The 19,433-nt window shown below is 41.0% G+C and overlaps 1 protein-coding gene across 2 annotated transcripts in view; it reads right to left on the reverse strand.

The window, feature by feature from the left end:
• NR1H4 (nuclear receptor subfamily 1 group H member 4) overlaps window positions 1-19,433 on the reverse strand; it is a 49,266-nt gene that overhangs the window by 16,279 nt on the left and 13,554 nt on the right. Inside the window, exons 3-7 of one of the 2 annotated variants that reach the window (XM_043524855.1) lie at window positions 17,067-17,207; window positions 13,177-13,310; window positions 11,718-11,816; window positions 9,468-9,567; window positions 4,611-4,757 (exon numbers count right to left, since the gene is read on the reverse strand). In XM_043524855.1, coding sequence (XP_043380790.1) covers window positions 4,611-4,757; window positions 9,468-9,567; window positions 11,718-11,816; window positions 13,177-13,310; window positions 17,067-17,207 — 621 coding nt within the window. Of the gene's footprint in view, window positions 1-4,610; window positions 4,758-9,467; window positions 9,568-11,717; window positions 11,817-13,176; window positions 13,311-17,054; window positions 17,208-19,433 lie in introns of both variants that reach the window. The other variant, XM_007067693.3, reaches the window with a different exon arrangement.

The following is a 19,433-nucleotide window of genomic DNA, read 5'->3' on the forward strand; positions in this document are numbered from 1 at the left end:
GCTCCAGGCCAATGGGGGCTGCAGGAAGGGCGGCCAGCACATCCCTCGGCCTGTGCCACTTCCCACAGCCCCCTAGTTTGAGAACCACTGCAGTAGACTAACAAACTGTCAGGCATGCTACAACTGTTCATGTGTTTATACCTTAGTCTTCAAAACACCAAAAAGAGTCTCACAGTAGCAGCCGTGTTAGTCTGTATCCACAAAAAGAAAAGGAGGACTTGTGGCACCTTAGAGACTAACAAATTTATTTGGGCATAAGCTTTCGATGAAGTGAGCTGTAGCTCACGAAAGCTTATGCTCAAATAAATTTGTTAGTCTCTAAGGTGCCACAAGTCCTCCTTTTCTTTTTGCAAAAAGAGTCTGTAATTTTTCTATCCCGTAGCATATTATTATGCTAATTTTGTTGGGGTCTGGGCTACATATTCCATTAAATTCCTACGATATTTTAAGATTCTAGAAGCATCCTGTAATAAGTCAGTAGCAGATGGAGTATGAAAGAAATATTTGTTGAGCTTAACAGAGTGCATTTGTGAGATAGACAAAAGTATCATTTTGCATTTCATAATAACTGTCCCTCTCTAAAGTGGAGAAAATTTACAGCCAAACATTGCAGATTTGCAGCTTTCTAACTAACTGGTATAAGTTCAACAAAGTACGGAGGAAGTAAACTTAGGTATTCTTTGCATATTTGCATGTTGCATTGTATGTTCAAGCCTAAGGTAATGAAAATTTTTGATGAGAGAATTGTACTGACAATGCTTTTTTTCCCTTTACATTATCTGAAGCTATATACATTGCAAATATCCAAGGGCCTGACACTGATACCCCCTACTCATGCAGAGTAGTACCTCAGTCCATGAGTAATCTGATTAATTTCAAAATCACTGGGACTACTGCTGGAGCAAGGACCTATTCAATATGAGTAAGAGTATCAGAATCAGCTGCAAAATGATTACTGTTTTGGCTTTATTTTGGTCAGAGCGAAAGCAGTCCTGCAAACACACACTTTTAACCCCATCACTTTTGGGCAGGAAAGTCTGGGGGAGGCAAGACTATATATAGTGAAACCAGGAGAGGAATGGAAGGTTATTTTGCCCTGCTCTTTGGAGGCCGTGGGTCCTCAAGAAATTTACTGTCTGGGATATTTTAGAAGTTTTAATAGCATAAAAAGGAGGTAAGCTTGCACCCTCTAGTTTGTATTGTAAGCCTATTTTTAACGGTAGTTTGAATGACTACCACTCTGTGGTTTTGGAAATGTGCAAAAGCACAGAAAGATAAAAATATAATGCAAAGACAAACGCTGATATAAAAAGAATTAGGGGAAAGTAGCAAAGGCCTGGCCTGACATAATTAATTAATTCCTGGAGGGAGGCCTCATCTTTTGGAAAATAAGATTAGGGGAGGGTATAAATGTTGATTGCTAATAAATATATGTACATGTTTAAGAATATTTATTTTCTGATAAAGGCTCTTTCACTGGGAAAAGGTCCCATTAACCCGCAGAAGGCCATTGCTCCCAGAGCGGGAGGAGAGAGCCCTAAATTATGCGGGAAACAGTAGGATTTGACTTCCAATTTTCAAATGATGCCTTTTTACCTCTAACCACTTCTTTTCCTTTGTTGTTTAGCCATGGTGTCACTTTTTGGTCCTCTTATTATGTTTTTTAATTTGGGGTATACATTTAATTTGAGCCTGTATTTTGGTGTTTTTATGAAAAAGTTTCTATGCAGCTTGCAGGCATTTCACATTTGTGACTGTACCTGTTACTTTCCACTAGCTTCCTAATTTTTATGTTGTTCTCCTTTCTAAAGATAAATGTTACTCCAGTGGGCTTCTTTAGTATTTCCTTCCCCATACAAGAATGTTAAATTTAATTATGTTATCGTCACTATTACTGAGAACTTCATGTATATTCACCTCTTGGACCAAATCCTGTGCTCCACTTAGGACTAAATCAAGAATTGCTTCTCCCCTTGTGGGTTCCAGGACTTGCTGTTTCAAGAAGCAGTCATTTATGGTGTCTAGAAATTTTATTTCTGCCTCCTATCCCGAGGTGACATGTACCCAGTCAATATGTGGATAGTTGAAATCCCCCATTATTATTGAGTTTTCTATTTTTATAGCCTCTCTAATCTTCTGGAGCATTTCACAATCACTGTCACCATCCTGGTCAGGGGGTTGGTAGTATATTCCTTCCACTATATTCTTATTATTCAAGCATGGAATTTCTATCCATAGAGATTCTACTATACAATTTGATTTATTTAAGATTTTTACTATATTTGACTCTATGCTTTCTTTATAGTGCCACATCCCCACCAGCACGACCTACTCTGTGATTCCTATGTATTTTGTACCCTGGAATTACCATCTACCATTGATTATCATCGTTCCACCAAGTTTCTGTGATGCCTATTATATCAATAGGCTCATTTATTACCAGGCATTCAAGTTCTCCCAATTTTAGTATTTAGACTTCTAGCATTTGTATACAAGCACTTACAAAATTTGTCACTTTTTAGTTGTCTACCATTATATGATGGAATTGAATGGCACTCTTTTTCATCTGTTTCTCTTCAGCTCCGATCTGTACTTTATCAGCTTCTATCCTCTCCTCTTTACTAACATACAGAGATTCCCCGTTAATAGATCCTCCCCTAAGGGATGCCTCCATTCGAACCGTGTGCTTCTCCGCACCTATCAGCTTTCCCCAGCCCTTAATTTAAAAACTGCTCTACAACCTTTTTAATTTGACACGCCAGCAATCTGGTTCCATTTTGGTTTAGGTGGCGAGCACCCTTCCTGTATAGGCTCCTCTTTTCCCAAAAGGTTCCCCAGTTCCTAATAAATCTAAACCCCTCCTCCCTACACTATTGTCTCAGCCATGCATTGAGGCCCTGCAGTTCTGCCTGTCTAACTGGCCCTGCTCATGGAACTGGAGGCATTTCAGAGAACACTGCCCTGGAGGTCCTGAACTTCAATCTCTTACCTAGTAGCCTAAATTTGGCCTCCAGGACCTCTCACCTATCTTTCCCTATGTCACTGTACATGCACCACGACCACTGGCTCCTCCCCAGCACTGCACATAAGCCTGTCTAGATGTCTCCAGAGATCTGCAACCTTTGCACCTGACAGGCAAGTCACCATGTGGTTCTCCAAGTCATCACAAACACAGCTATCTATATTTCTAATGATTGAATCCCCCATTACTATTACCTGTCTCTTTCTAATAACTTGGGTCCCCTCCCTCGGAGAGATATCCTCAGTGCGAGAGTATACCATGAAATCATCTGGAAGGAGGATCCCAACTATAGGATCATTTCCCTCCACTCCACTTTGATGTTCTTCCCAAGACTTTCATCCTTCTCAACAGCACATAGGCTGTCGGACTGAGGGTGGGACCATTCTACTGTGTCCTGGGAAGTCTCATCTATGTACCTCTCTGTCTCCCTTAGCTCCTCCAGTTCAGCCACTATGGTCTCCAAAGCCCGTACACTGTCTCTGAGGACCACAAGTTCCCTGCACTGAATGCACACATATGCCACCTGCCCACAAGGCACGTAATCATACATTTTGCATTCAGTGCAATAAACTGGATAGCCTCCACTCTGCTGCTGGACTTCTGCCTTCATTCTTTCTACTCATGTAGCTTTTGTTGTTGTTGTTATTTTGGGTGGGAGTGTTTATTGGCCTAAATTTAGAGACTGTTAATAATGTGTATCTGGCTCTCAGGCTCCCTCTCTAAACTCCCTTGCAAAACTCCCCTGTTAGCTGCTCCTGTTCACTAGCTCAGTGGTTCTCAATCAGCATACCCCAGGGGGTACACAAAGGTCTTCCGGGGGTACATTAAATTCTCTAGTATTTGCCTAGTTTTACAACAGGCTACATAAAAAGCTCTAGCAAAGTCAGTACAAACTAAAATTTCATACAGACAATGACTTGTTTATACTGTTCTACATACTCTACACTGAAATATAAGTACAGTGACTTCACACAATACAGAACTTTTCCAAGTCTACAACAATTCCTAACCCGCGTTCAGTCCCTATTCAGCTGTTGTTGAGCTGTTGTTGTTCTCAACTGTTGAGAACTGTGTTCAGACACTGCAAAATTCCATCATGCAGACCAGACCTTTGAGAGCCCTTATGAAGCGGAATGTGTGCTGAAAATACATTACAAACATCATTGTTCAGTGCTCTTTATTCTCCGTGATCCTTCTTACCAACTGACCCAGAGAGGCAGGGTTTTTTCCCTCTCAATCATACACAGTAATAACCTATAATTCTTTTGTTATATTAATGACATTTACAAGCATATAAACTGACACTTTATTTGAACAACACAATAGAATGGCATTTTATTGTCACAGTTCTTTTATACTCACCCTTGAAGAGATACATTAGTTTCTTTGATATAGCTTAATTCATAATGTTTACAATGAAATTATGATTAAACATTTACCTCATGACCTTTGCACTCAAGGCTGACTGAGAAGAACAACATTCAAATAAACTATTTCATTACCAATTATAAACATTCTGAGCTAACATTTCAAGGACAAATGCTGACCCATGAAAGCAGGTCTTTTTTCCACTAAATAAAGCACCTACCGCTTTTGCGAATTCTTTCTTCTAAGAGGTCAGCATCTCCTACAGGAAGTTTCCTATTAAAGATCTCAGCTGAACGAAGGAACATGGCTTCTACTGCTGAGCCCTTCAGCAAAGCAATCTGATCTTCATGATCAAGGGTTTGAAAGCCTGGAAGGATATTAGAAATAAGAACATCAGTACTTTAGGTCCTATAGTTCTTAATCATAAGATGCCATTTATTTTATTTAGCATTTGCATATTCACTGAGCCAAGCAATAGCGTTCTTAGTGGCCAAGTGGGCCACTAAGCTGAATTTGGTTAGCAGGCATGCCATGCATCTGTATAAGAGCTAACTGTGTCCTTATCAGGGCTGCTAAGTATTGTGGATGTAAGCAGAGTCAGGATGAGCTCCACCCTGACATCTGGTGGTGAGGTGTGGCAAGTTGTGGAAAAGAACTTCAGGGGCTGATCTCATTTGCATAGGCACACCCACCCCGCCTAGAAGGAGGCCATAGCTGCCCAAATGGTCACTTTGGCTGCTGTGGGATCCCCAGTGTCTCTGTTATTGGGGCAGGAAGAATAAATTGTTATTACCCTGATTATGGGAATCAAGGACAGTGGAACTGTCCTTGGACTTTTGTTATGATGGAGGGACTCGCCATCAACTAAGTAGCACTCGCTAGGCAAGGGACATGGGTTCCAAAACTCTGTGAATAGAGAGGCTGGGAACAGGTATTAATACCTGGTGGCATGGGCCCCCTGGTGAGGGCCTTACATGCTAATTGCACTTCCTCCTCTCTCCACTGTGGAATATCAGAGCTAATTTTGATTCCATTAGGAGTCTAGTTACAGGCTGCTGAGCTGAATTCACTTTGGGCTAATGGTGTACCAGCACTGTGGCTCCCCTACTACAAGCTGAAATCACTGAGTGTTGTGTTAAGTAGTAGGGGAGCCTGAAGCTATATGGTAGAGCCGTTTGCAGCACGGTGAGCGGAGCGGCTGGTGGAGCAGTTCAGTTTGAGGGATGGCAAGTAGAGCGGCTGGTGGAGTGGAGCCCCATGGAGAGGTGGGGCCATCAGTATTGGACCACGTAAGGTGCCTCGTAACACCCCGCCCCCCAATCTCCACCCAGGTTGGGAGTTAAAAACTCTGCAGATAAACTTTTGAACTCTGGGGCTGCCCTGACCAGAGACTTTTGGGTCATTGGACTTTGGGTGATTTTGGGTTGCTGGACTCAAGAACCAAAGGGAAAGGACATGCCCCAATTTGCTTGGGGTGGATTTTGCTCGTGGGTTGTGTTATGAATCCTGTTGGTGGTGTTTCCCCAACATAATGCCACATTGTTTCTCTCTGTTATTAAAAGGCTTTTTGCTACACTCAGACTCTGTGCTTGCGAGAGGGGAAGTATTGCCTCTTGGAGGCGCCCAGCGGGGGTGGTATATATTTGTCCCAGGTCACTGGGTGGGGGCTCGAGCCGGTTTGCATTGTGTTATTGGAATGGATCCCCTAGATATTGAACCCGGCCCTTGTTGCTGCCAACTTTGACAGGCAGAAGGGTTACATGTACATTTAAGCCTGGATTCAGCTGGGGGCAGCACCGGGGCTTGAGCTATGGGGTCAGTGCTGGGACTGAAACCAATGCTTCCCTCATACCTAAAGCCCCAAACCCTGGCTACCCCTGCAGGGTTGAAGCTGGGAACGGATCCATGGGGCTGAAATGCTGAGCCCTGGCACCCCCCATGCGGCAGAAGCCAGGAGCAGAGTCACAGGGCTGAAGTCCCAAACCCCAGTGCTCCCCCCAGTCTAAAGCTCTGAGCCCCAATGCTCCTGAGGGTCAGAAACCTCCAGCCCTCTCCCTGCCTAGACTCCAGACCCTCCCACACACCCTGCGGCTGCAGCCCCAACCCCTCCATAGCTGAAGCCGTGAGCCCCAGGGCTAAAGCCCCGAGGCAGTACAGTATTTGCTGTTTTTTGGTTGTTGTTGGTTTTTGTCTCTGGTGCTTCCTGACTGATGACTTCTTGTTTCACAGGGTGTCTGGTTGACTGGTAAGTCCATAACTCTGGTGTTCGTATCTTTGAGGTTCTGCTGTATAGGGATATGTGCAAAGAAGGGGCTGGCAATCAAAAATCATGCCTCCTTTTCATGATTTTTAAGCTTTGTTATTTTGGATAAAGGCTTCCCCCTATATTTTGGATAGGGATTTATCCTTTCTGTGGGCCTGGGCTCTTCCCCTATTGTAGTAAATTGCCAAACTCCCATAAACTTCAGTGAGTGCAGAATGGGGCCTCTACATACAAGAGTGGAACTGAAGGTTACGAAAAGCCCAGTTCATGCTGACTGCCACTACAGACCCAGTACAATGAGCCTGTACCAAGTCCATGAAGCAGCACACAAACAAGGAAATAGAATACAGAGAATGAAAGGAAATAGTTAAAGTCACAGATTTAAAGTCACAACAAGTAAACTGTGCTAAATCTCACTACTTTAAATTTTCAAATGGCAGTTGTATTTGATCCTAGAAGGCCTTTTCCCTTTTTTCCTCAGTATACACTGATGAACATAACTCCAAAAAGAGCTTGTTTGTTCCGCATTTCCATCTCAAAGTTATTTTACTCTAACAAGACTGCAAGCCCAATATTTTCATGAGAATCCACTAATTTCAGGAGCCCAGGGGAAGTCTTTTGCCTGATTTTCTTAGGTGCTGAGGATCCATCCACCTCCTCCAGTTGAAATCAATGGGAACTGCAGGTACTCAGCAGCTATGAAAATAAGGCTCAAGTTGGGTGCCCAAAATGAGGCAGTCAGAATTAGTGGAGACTTTGAAGATTTGGGCCTCACTTTGTTCTTGACTTGAGGCCAACAGACCATCTGTATTACAGAAATCTTGTAAGGGTTCCCCCCCCATTTCCTTTTTCAAACTGCCAGGCTCGCATCCTTCCAAGTCTCCCTCCCCCTCTCACTCACACATGTAGGTGTGTGTAATCTTGTTTTGGATCAGGTAAGATTGCCTTCAACTTGATTAGCATAGAACAAATTAAATTCCTGCTTTAGTGTTAATAAAGAATTGGTAGCATTATCATCTTTCAGCGCTGAACTGAACCCATTCAAAACTCATTCACTTTATTTTTTTCATTTATTTCCTGTGAACCTGTGCCCATTAGTTTGCAAAAGAAAATACAGTTGGAATTGTAATACTGTAGAGGCTTTAAAATAATCCCATAACAGAGGGAGGAAAAGGGCAATGCTAGAAAAAATGAAATTTTAACATATTGGAATATGAAAATATGTATATATGAATGAAGGTGAGAGGCAAAATGGTCTAGTGCAGCAGTTCTCAATGAGGGATCCACAGCCCCCCGGGGGTTGCGAGCTGATTTCAGTGGGTCCATGAGCCCTGGTGCCCCAGAGGACAGAAACCCCAAGCCCTTGGGCAGAGTTGCTCCCTCATAAATTGCAGTGCCTTAACCAGAGCGGGGCAGGCCCATACACACCCCCTCACCTCCTCCTCTCCCACATTGCTCCTAGGCCCCACCCCCTGGCCAGGTCAGAGGCAGGAAGCCGGAACTGGGCAGTGCGGGGCAGCTGCTGCTCTGGCTGGTACCATGGAGTGGGCAGCCGAGGCACTTCCCCGTCTCCCCCCGCCTGCACCCCTTCATGCTGCTGGTGCCCAGCGCTGCAGCTGTTCCTCAACTCCCAGCCTCCTTTGACTGCTTGCTGGCAAAGCCCTTGGGGAGCAGCACACAACTGCTAGCTACCCCTTCCCTACACCCTGAGCTACCCCACCCCCTTTCTGCACATGGCCCCTAGCCAGCCCCTGCCTGCACCCTGAGTGGTTTTCAAACTTTTTGAGCTGAGCCCCCACTTTGAGTTTTAATTTTTGGTTGCCCTCCTCCTGGGCCCTGGAGTTTTTATGGCATGTTTGGGGACGGGGGAGGAGGCTCAGCAAGAAAAAAGTTGAGAACCCCTGGTCTAGTGGATGGGGCACTGAACTAAGGACTCCAGAAACCTCTGTGTAGGGATTAATGACCAGTGGATCTACCCGCCCTACCTCCACGCCTCTTTACTCCAAGCCACACGGCACAGACGGGTGCGGGGAGCCTCACACAGAGATGGGTTCCATGACAAAGGAGTAGAGATGGATGACCTGCATATACTCTGCACTCCTCCTCTCCAAATAGAAAAACTCTGCCTCTTGTGCTGTACCTGAAGCCACTTGGGATGGGGCAGGATGTGCTTCAGAATGAACCTAACAGAGCTGTGACACATTTGGCCTCTCGAGGTAGCATGATGCTAGATTTTTATAATGCCTCTTCCACTGTGAATTGAAAAACTGAAATCTCGTTTTCAATGTGATTCTGTGATTCATTATTCAAGGAGTCCAAAACACAAACCTTGAATAAACATCCCTTCCACACACTTAAAGCCAATGTTCTAAGCACACACACTTCAGTGGATGACACTGACCCAAAGGCTTAAACAGAAAAGGGGGCACAGGGAATAAAATAAAGTTTCTAAAGTGTTAGAGTCAGTTCTAAGGAGCAATATTTTGCATTGCAACATTATTTTAAAATAATGGACCTTCAAAGACTCCTAAAACACCCGGAACATTTTGTCCTTGAATAGATATAGAGGATATTCCTTCTGAAACTGGTTAAGTTTGAGTCTTTCAAAGCAGTCTCTTGGAGTATAAAGCTTCAGTTTTTTAGGTCGCATAAGTGACTTATGTGTATTGGCAGGGACAATGGAACATACTTTTATACATCCTCTCAGCTATACATACCTAGATATACATAGCAATCAAGCTGCAACTAAAATCAATTGGAGGTTTGCAACTAAAATCAATTGGTGGGAGCAAGATTTGGTCCATTGTGACATACCTGGTAACTTTTTGGTGAATTCCACAAGAACCTGAACATGACTGGTAGCCATTTCTGTTAAGATGAGAAAATTTTCTTCAGCACTGAATTCCTCTTGTAACTAAGTATTTAAAATTAAAAAAACAATGGTTAATAAAAGCTGACACTTTGGACTTCTGTCATTCTTTTTGTAAGAATATCTCAAAGCACTACACAAATATTTACTAATTAATCCTCACAACACCTCTGTAATATAATAGGTAATAAAAGTAAACAGAAGTTTGGGATTTTAGGATTTCAGGTGGACTGTGGCAGCTGCTTGCCACTACAAAGCAATGTTACACAGTAGTTTAGATTAAGGAATGAGGAAAGACACTGTATTCGGTTGCAACTGCACTGGGAATTTAGAAAGGCAGAATATCATCTCCAGATTGGAATTTGGCCAGGTCACCAGGGTTAACAGTCCTACACTTATGAAAAGAGCATGAAACCTTTACGGACCCCAAGTGGTCAGAACCTTGCTTTTTCAATATCATGTGTGTAACCACACCTCCAGCAGTACCACACTGGAACATTAGTTCATATGGATTCAAGGGGAAGGGTGCCAACTACTCAACTAACATTACTGCCTACAGCACCCAGGATATTCCTTGGAGGTCACCCATCTAAGTATTTACTTGGCCCAACCCTATGTGCTTGCAAGATCTGATGGAACTGCAGCAACAAGTAGCATAGTTTCAGACCAGCTACTATATTGATTCACCACAACGACGAGAAAAGAAATATACCATTACAAAAAATTGCTCCAGCAGTGCAAAGGGAGAGTATAGCTGATTTAACTAGACAACTGAAGTACTTGTAAAACCCAAGTGACATAGAACTGGCATAGCCAGTTCTCCACACATGCCACATAACTCCCCCTGTATAGTGGAAAGTCAAAAGGATTGAGCCCTGAGGAGAGCTGGTCAACATTTTTTGTTCAAAACTTTTGTTGTTGTTGTTGTTTTGTTTATTGACATTTTCCATTTTTTTAACAAGAAGAAAACCCCAAACTGAATTTTTTTAGTTTTCAAACTTGGAAACCAAAATATTTTCTCCCATTTTCTCCTCTCTTTTCCCCCTTTATCTTTTCTCCCCTTTTTCTGCTTTTTTTATTTTTCATTTTGCCACTGAAAAAGAGAGGCGGTGAAAGAAAGGGAGAGAAAGAAAGGGGGGAGAAATCCCAAAAGGAAAAACTGAAAAAAAAAGAAGTTTTTGGTTCCAAAAACTGAAACATTTCAAGTTTTTGGTTTGATATTCTTGTTGAAAAGTCCGAATTTTTTTTGCGATTATTTTCTTACCAGATCTAGTCCTAAGGCTGCTCTAACTTGCACTTAGGAAGAATAACCATAGTCTGATAAGGCAATAAAAAGCCACCTTTGCCTCCCACTTCCTGGATTCTTTGCTGTGCTCAGCCAGACCAAAAGATCAAGTGTCTTTATATGTGTGTTTGTGTGTGACAGCGACTTTATGACAACAGTGTTGGAGGCTGTAGTTTATTCACACAAATTCAGATTCTACTAGTCAATGTAGATTTCAGTTAAGCAATATTTAATATAGCATCACATTATACTACCTATTTGAAAGTCTTGAGTGATTAATCATTATCTGAGTGATTTGAGGGTGTTAGTCACTTTCCCCCAAGAAGCACACTCTTCTCCTCAATATTTGGGTTCAGTGAACAGAGAAATGGTCAGATTGTAGTGATTTAAGAACAGATTCTGATTTTCTTATATACTTTTAGATTCTAAACTCTTCTTTTAGACTGTAAGCTCTTTGGGGGCAAGTACTGTAATTTACTGTGTGTTTGTACAGTGTCAACCTGGTTGAGGGCTCTAGGTGCTACTTCCATATAAATGTTAACTTATGTTCACAGCATACACCCAGAAACATTAAATTAAAAAAAACCATAAATATCCTTGCTGGAAGGTTGCTTTATTTCCTAGAATTCAAAATGTTTACAAACAAAAAGAGCGCGGAAACAGGCTGCTCCCTAAAACAGACTGACATAACTCACCCCAACTTGCTTTAAGCTGCTCCCAGATGTTACAGAGCTTGTAGCCTGCAAACAGGACCAGAAAACCCTCCCACTCTTAAAGTGACAGCTTGCAGTTCAAACACAGTCCTCAGTATACCACCTTAACTAATGTTAATAATAATAATAAAGCCCCGTAGTCTCTGCATACAACCCAAATGACAACTTTCAAAAGACTAATTAATTTGTGTACTTACAAGTTTTTTTGATACCTCTTGAGGAATTCTTTGTTTACTATATGAATCCATGATGTAATGAAGAAGGTTCTGCTGTTCTGGGGTAAGTTCTACTTTCTCCTATACTGGCAGAAAAAAACCCATAAAGTTCAGTAACTGGAAGTGATCTAGCATCTCTTACTTCAGTAAGTTTGTATCGATCTACGTCTTACATTTGGATGTCAACAAGATGAGAAGTCTGCCTAGCCCCTTAGAGACTGCAGATGTATACAAAGGATCAATGATAGAGTGGTATAAATGTTTTACCAGCACGAGTTTGGAGTGGAAGTATTATCAGGTTTGGTAATTAGTGAGTTATGTGGACATCCCAAAACCTCAATACCATACCCTCATATATTCTATACATGACACTTATGTTACAGAAAAACTATTTTATAGATGTTTTAGTGAGTTTCAAAAAACATCTGCACTCTTTGTATATCTCAGGTATCGTAATTATTATGTGTCCCCAACTGGGTAAGGCTCAAAAGAAGCACTAAAAGCCTCTAACGTGACTTGATATTGCTTTTCTATACCTAAGAATATCAGATTTTAAGGTCTAATATCTCCGTACATTCCAGGTCTAGAAGCAAACACTAGGTCCATTTGGAATGTCAGAAATCTTGCTTTTCCTTTGCTCCTATTTCTAGTCCTGAAGGGCAGCAAGGTATCCAAATTTAAATCTGTAACTGATGCAAGTAAGGACTGAATATTGCCATCATGGCCTTTGGGCAGCTGTAAATTTTTTGGGGGGTAGTGTTGGAGGATTGGAATTCCACATTTGGGGAGAAAGAGCAATGTTTCCTTCTATCAAACTGATCTTTTTATGGCAACTGTTTGCAGGTACTCAGAGATTTGGCATATTAATAGTAGTCCTAAGGGAGATGGATTCATGACAGAGAGCAGGTGAGGTGGTCAAAGGTGCATGATAATTTATAAAACCGTAATTATTCAATAGACACATCCCATGCAGAGATTAGATCTGTAAATATATATCGTAAAAATATCCACGGATAATTTGCACAGCCATGTGATGAATCTTACTTAATGTGTATTCTGCAGTTTATCACGTCTCTGCAGTTTATCCCATGCATATTTCTACCACATAGATCTAATCTCTGTGTGGAATGTGTATGCTAACGTGTGCATGTGCATATGCACATGCATGCATAATTAACATGTTAGGGTCAAGACACCCCCCCTTAGAATCTATATGAGAAGTTATCGTTTTACATGTTATTGACGTAGACTAATGCCTTAGATCCTCAAATAAGGCTACTTCATTAATTATAGGTAAACACTATAAACACTGAGGGAAATGTGTCTGGCTACATAAGGTGATTCTCTAAATTACTTCAGTGTAACCATAGTATGCTGTGTTCGTTGCATGTAGCTAAAACATCCTAATTATTGTACAGACTATTTCCATGAATTTTATTACCCTGTATATTTTAGTTGTAGATGTCACTTGCTTCAGGTCCGCTCCCTCGTTATCTTCGTTGGCTGTCTGATCAGGCGGCTGTTTCACATGTTTTCTTAGACGTTTTGACTTGCATTGTATTTCTGTTAACAAACCTGCAGCATTGCAAATAATACGTTCATAGGATTCGCACCCCAAAAGACATTTTAGGGTAGGTTAATTTTCACATACCAGTGTGGAACCAAGTAAGTACATGAGCATGCCCACATATTGCCCTTTAACACCAATAAACGACTTACCCATGCAAGACATTCTCTGAAAACAGCTTTCAGAGTAGCAGCCGTGTTAGTCTGTATTCATAAAAAGAACGAGGAGTAGAGACTAACAAATTTATTTGAGCATAAGCTTTCGTGAGCTTATGCTCAAATAAATTTGTTAGCCTCTACGGTGCCACAAGTCCTCCTTTTCTTTCTGAAGACAGCATTCTCCTTAGATACAAGTACTTAGGCCACTCAAAAAATCGACCTAATTTGTTTACTGTATGAATCCATGATGTAATGAAGAAGGATTATTTCTACCTAATTTCATAGTGTAGACATACCCTCCGATACATAGATGAAAGGCTATGGATGTTATGATCAGCATTTTTGGGACGAGCCAACTTCTACTAGTGCAAACCAGGGTGCAGCCTCACTTGCAGAACATCCACTTAGAAGGGGCACAGGCATCTGCAGCGCCACTCTGCTGACAGATCTAGTGTTGCTGGTACAAACCAAAAATGAATCATGCTGGCCAGGGAGAGGATATGGCTGAAGTGTCTGGGAGATGTGCTGATCCAGTGCATTATCTGGTCAACTGCCACAATTTGTACCTCCCTGCACCAGCAGGTTGAATCAAGCCCAGGGTTTATTATTGATTAGAGTCTATTGTGTTCTTAAATTAAATATTTGTCACTTTATGTATTTATTCTTATAGACTGTAAACAACTTGGGTCGGGGCTATCTTTAGGTGCATTATGCACAGCAACCAGCACATCATCTGTGCTGAACAATTACTAAATAATAACAATTAACAGAACCAACTCTCAAAAGAAAACCAGCAAACTGACCAACAGGCAAGCAGGTATGAATGGATCTAAGAATATAATCATCACAGAACTTCAATTTAGAGTTTCTTTCAAGGAGTCTGCCTGGCTCTCCAATCTTGAAAATGCAGAACAGGAAAAGAGACTCATTCAGAAAGTATATGATGGTGGGGAAAGATATGTAAACACTGAATTCAGTTGTGAATGTTTTTAATTTCCTGTTTAAGCACTATATAAAATAACCTACCAACAGCACTGAGAGAAGAGGAAGTTTACATGATTAAAATAAGACTTACATATAGTACCTTGAAATAGGAAAATATCAGTGATAGGAATGTTGCAGATAATAATTGGCATCAAGGTATGTGATTGTACTGCCTCATTTTTACAACATCCTAGCTTTATTTTTCTAAAGAATAGATGTAAAGCAATCCTGCTAAAACCATTGGGCCAGATCCTCAGCTGATGTAAACTGGGGCAGTCAGTGGAGCTACACTGATTTATACCAGATGAGGATCTGGCCTATTTCTTTTCTGGGGAAAATTTGGTTTGCTTTGTGTCCTGTACACTAAAGGCCTGATTCTGCCATTCTTACTTATGCTGAGTAGTACTTTGGGGGTGAAATTATAGCTCCACTGAAGTTAGTTGCAAACCTCCTATTGACTTCAATGCAGCCAGCATTTTACTCTAATTCCACAAATGGCTCCATTTCAGTGAGACTAGGAGTGCGACTCAGCCGGAATAAGAGTGGCAGAATCTGGCCTTTAAGTAGAAACTCAGGTCACGCTAAAGAACTGCAACTATAAGTACAAAAATATATTTGAAGCTGATGGTTAAATAATTTCACCGTATTTGTGGTTTATGTGCAAAGGACATGGAAACGTTTAGTGAGTAGGGCCATAAATGTTTATAAGACTCTACCTCCCTTTTTGCTATAGCAAAATTCTTCAGTGTTTATAATTGCAACCCTCTGGTATGAGTAACTGAAACAAAGTTCAAGGTAACCTTTTATTTCAAAGGAACTTCTTCAACTTAAGACAATGTATAAATAGAAGCTTGAGGTTTTACCACCCTGTCAGGCCCTGATCTAAAACCAACCATATACGGTATGGTCTTCCTTTGAAACTTGTTAAATGGTGACTTGCAAAATGTCCTCACTGAAGTGCTTTAGAACATGCTTATGTTTAAGTTATGAGTAACATGAGATACCCAGTAACAAAGTAAGTGTTTCCATTGCAGAGAAAGATTCAAATGGCAGCACCTATTGTCGGTCTTTGTTTCACATATGCCAATTTGAGAAAATGATCAGCCAGTTTAAAAGTTTCATGTGTCCTCAGTCAGTATTATTTACACTAACCTATTTTTTTTCTGTGATCTGTTGTTTTTCTGCTGCTATGAGTCACTCAGAGTATCCTGATCTCTTGAATTTGTGGAACAATGAATCTGAGTCCAACTCCATGGGTTTTTATTTTCCTATGACACTTACTGACTCATTGAGTGCTATCATCACTTTGGTGCCATTTGTTTGGATATTTATGTATTGTACGAGAATATGTCATATCTCAGGATCTTTGTAGTCTGTTCAATTTACAGAATGAAAGATTAATTATATTATATTTGCATGCATTCCAAATATTGATGGAGGTTATTGTTTCTCACAAAGCCAACAGTTAATATAGCATCTCATGATCAGATTAAAAAAGAGAAGTATATTAAAAACTCAGAGTAGATTAATTTCCTGTATGAACCTAAATTGGTTTGACACTACAGTGTGCTAAAATGATTGGAGCCATCAATAAATAGAATAAACTGCCGTCCTATTCACTGAAGGCAGCATATGCAGGTGTGTACACTATATTTCTAGGAGTGAGCCTTCAAATATGGAATGACTATTACTGTTATAGTTGAAATTGAATTACTGGTAGAACTTTAACTCCTCATTTTGGGGTGCAGTGCAGTATCACAGATGTTTAAAGTACATTGGCCTGGAGCTTGGTAATGTATATAATTAAGATGTCAGCCTGAATTCCATTTTTTTTAATATAAAACATGGTTTAAATCTAAAAGCCAAGTTCTTTGGAGGTGATTGTACCTATATAGCTCTATACCTCCATTAGAAGAACTAATGAGACTATTTAAAAAAAGGGCTGTCCCTTACCAGGCCAGCCCAGATTGCCAGAGGAGGACTGCAGCACACAGCAACTTCCAGCCAATGGTAGCCCTCCTTTTTCAGGAGATCCGCCATTGGTTGATTGCCAGCACTTCATACAAGCATTGGAATTGCCTGGGAAGGGCTGGCAGGCAGTCCATAAAAAGGTGGTTTTGGGTAGGGGTAAGTCTGTTCCTTCTCTGCCCTACATAGCACTGAAAATTCCCTGCTTCTTTGTATTCCTCCCCTTCTCCAATTGATGCCTTCCACCACCTCCATCCTTTTTCCATAGCTACTGGAGTGGCTTTTCCTCGCACTTGGGCAGCCCCTTTGGCTCTTGCCTTTCGCTGTGTCAGCCCACTCTGGCAGGGAAAGTCCTTTCTTCACCACCAGATCATCACGCACCTCACGCTCTGGTGTCCCCTATCATTAACCAAATCTCATCATTCATGGGTATGTCATGCCTATTCAATAAGATTTGTTGAGCATGGACTGCAGTGCCTTTAATGCTACAGTCCATGCCTTCAGATTTGCTAGATTATATCTTTGAGGGTTTTACCCACCTTTGTATATGTATGGAGGTTTCAGCATATTAGCCACAGCCCAGTTAGACAAATGTAAGATTGAATATATTTTCAAAGTACTTTGCTTGCTTGATGCAAATACCTGTATACATACATTCAGCCAACATCCCCATTTGTTTGCATTTCCGCAGGCGGCACTCCTGGCACTTTCTTCTCATGTACATGTCCATCTCACAATTGCCTCCATTTTTACACTTGTATACAGCATTTTTAGTGATACTTCTTCTGAAGAAGCCTGTGCAAACAACAGTGAGATAGATGTGTAAGAAGGCACTGCAAACTGGTGAACTGATTAGCTTGAAAAGAGACTGCATAACTGTTTCACCCTCTGAATGCAACACATTCTGCAACAACTCCAGTTTCTTTTGGTATCACTTGGACATGCTGATGGCTGAATTATTGCTACTTTAAACCATTACTTGCACCTAAGTGGTCCATGCAATATCATTTAGAACCAGATATTATATAATGTGGGTCTATACACTAGACATTGGCCTGAACTAAAATCCCACATCCAAATATCTGGGATCCTTGAGAAGGTTCAGATGCAAATTTGGAACCCATCACTGTGGTTCAAATACCAGGATTATACACAATACTGGACAGTACTCTGATAGCCAATGAACAACTATGAGGCTGCAATTCACTTGAAGGACTCTGAGGACAGGACAAGCCATGAGAATGCAGGCAGCAAACCCATCTGAGTGAATTCCCATTGTCTCAATTACCGAGAATTAGAGTACTTGCAAACACGTGTAAGCAGGGTCACACAGACTGCCTGCCCATCCAGAATGAAGCATCTGAACTATATTTAGTTTCATCCTACATATTAAAGTAGACGATTCCTCCCTCGTTTGCAACAACCCCCTGCCTCCTTCATTAAACTCTGCTCTTCTGGTACACTGAGGCCCTAATTCAGCAAGGTACTTAAGCACTTTTCTAACTTTAACCACACAATTAGTCCCACTGAAGTCAAGTTTCACGGAATTTAGTTTCCCTGGATTCACTCCAGGTTTACATTGGTGTAAAGAACTGCAAACAGAAATTACCCCAAGGAAAATCATGGATCCACAGACCCCTTTCTGATTCAGTACAAAGCCCTTATTCACTGTCCAACCTGTACTCAGACTGCGCTACTGTGGAAAAGACAGTATGCATTCATGCAGTGAAATTCTATGCAATAAAAGACTATTATAATACCATTTACTAGGGGGGCAAAGATAAAGTTGCACAGGCAACCTTTGCTTTAACATTTCCTGAACTTTTAGTACTTCATTTTGCAAGCATAGCATTTTTCGAATGCTGCGTTTTAGATGGGATGATTTAGCAGCATTCAAAGAGGGAGTGAACTCTGTCAGGCATGGGAAATAATCTCAACTCTTCCATCGGTTTGGTGGCAGCATTTTAAAAAGGGACTCCTGGAAGCCCCTGAGGGCACATGGCTGATTTGTAGTACAGGCTAACCCTAATCTCAGCCCTGGTAGTATTCTACCTGACACTTCCATTCACTAAAGGTGGGACTGAACAAAAACACAGGATCCAATCACCCACAGTCAACTCGGGGGGAAGTTCAGATCTGGCTCTCTTCTTTGTTTTCTCTCTGAAAGGCATTGAACTAGGACACATATGCCTACATACACCCCTGAATTGTTGAGAAATTCACTGTGGATCCAAATTACAGTGTCATGGCTCAGGCCCATCTTTAATTTAAATAATCCATCCCAGCCCTAACATTTTGTTACAAAAAATAATAAAATTCTATTTAGCAACAACAAACTTGGCACTTCTTTGACTCCTGTCTCCTGTACTGTGTGTTTTGAATAGTTCTCTTTTTCCATTCAAATATACTTGATTGACACTAACCTCTTTTGAAATGCAGATTATTTGGAACTTTCAGTCAGACCCAGACATTATTTTTGTTTGCCATTCACATGGAGTTTAACACATTTCCATATGCTGGTCAGGGAAGGAAGAAAAGGTCTAGGTTTAAGCTGTAGATTTTCAATACCAGTTAAATGGCAGTTCAATTTGTTTCAGATCATGTTCTAATTTTATTTTAAACAATTTATTTAAAGGCTGCAATTCATGAAGAAAATCATTTATGATAGTTATATTCAAAAGCTGTATGCAAATATGTTTATGACCATTAGAAGTCAGATTGCTGTTATTATGGCTAGCATAAACAAGATCTAGGCAACACTTTATTAGCTGTTATTTGTATGTAAAGAATTGCAAAAGCTTTAGCAAATGCATCTTATTGATAACATGTAGTGATGCCAAATCAGTGAGATTTATAAACCAACAAAATTTAGAACTGTGACTGTTTCCTACTGAAAGAAGCAATTTTTAAAATCCAAAATGTTTTTCTGCTCTGGCAAAGCATAATTTTCAACCTTACTCTCATCCCATTTTTATTATGGAGTGACATTCTTAGCAGTTTCTCTCTAGATAGTCTTCTCCC

This window comes from Chelonia mydas, chromosome 1, assembly GCF_015237465.2.
Source record: "Chelonia mydas isolate rCheMyd1 chromosome 1, rCheMyd1.pri.v2, whole genome shotgun sequence".
NCBI lineage: Eukaryota > Metazoa > Chordata > Testudines > Cheloniidae > Chelonia > Chelonia mydas.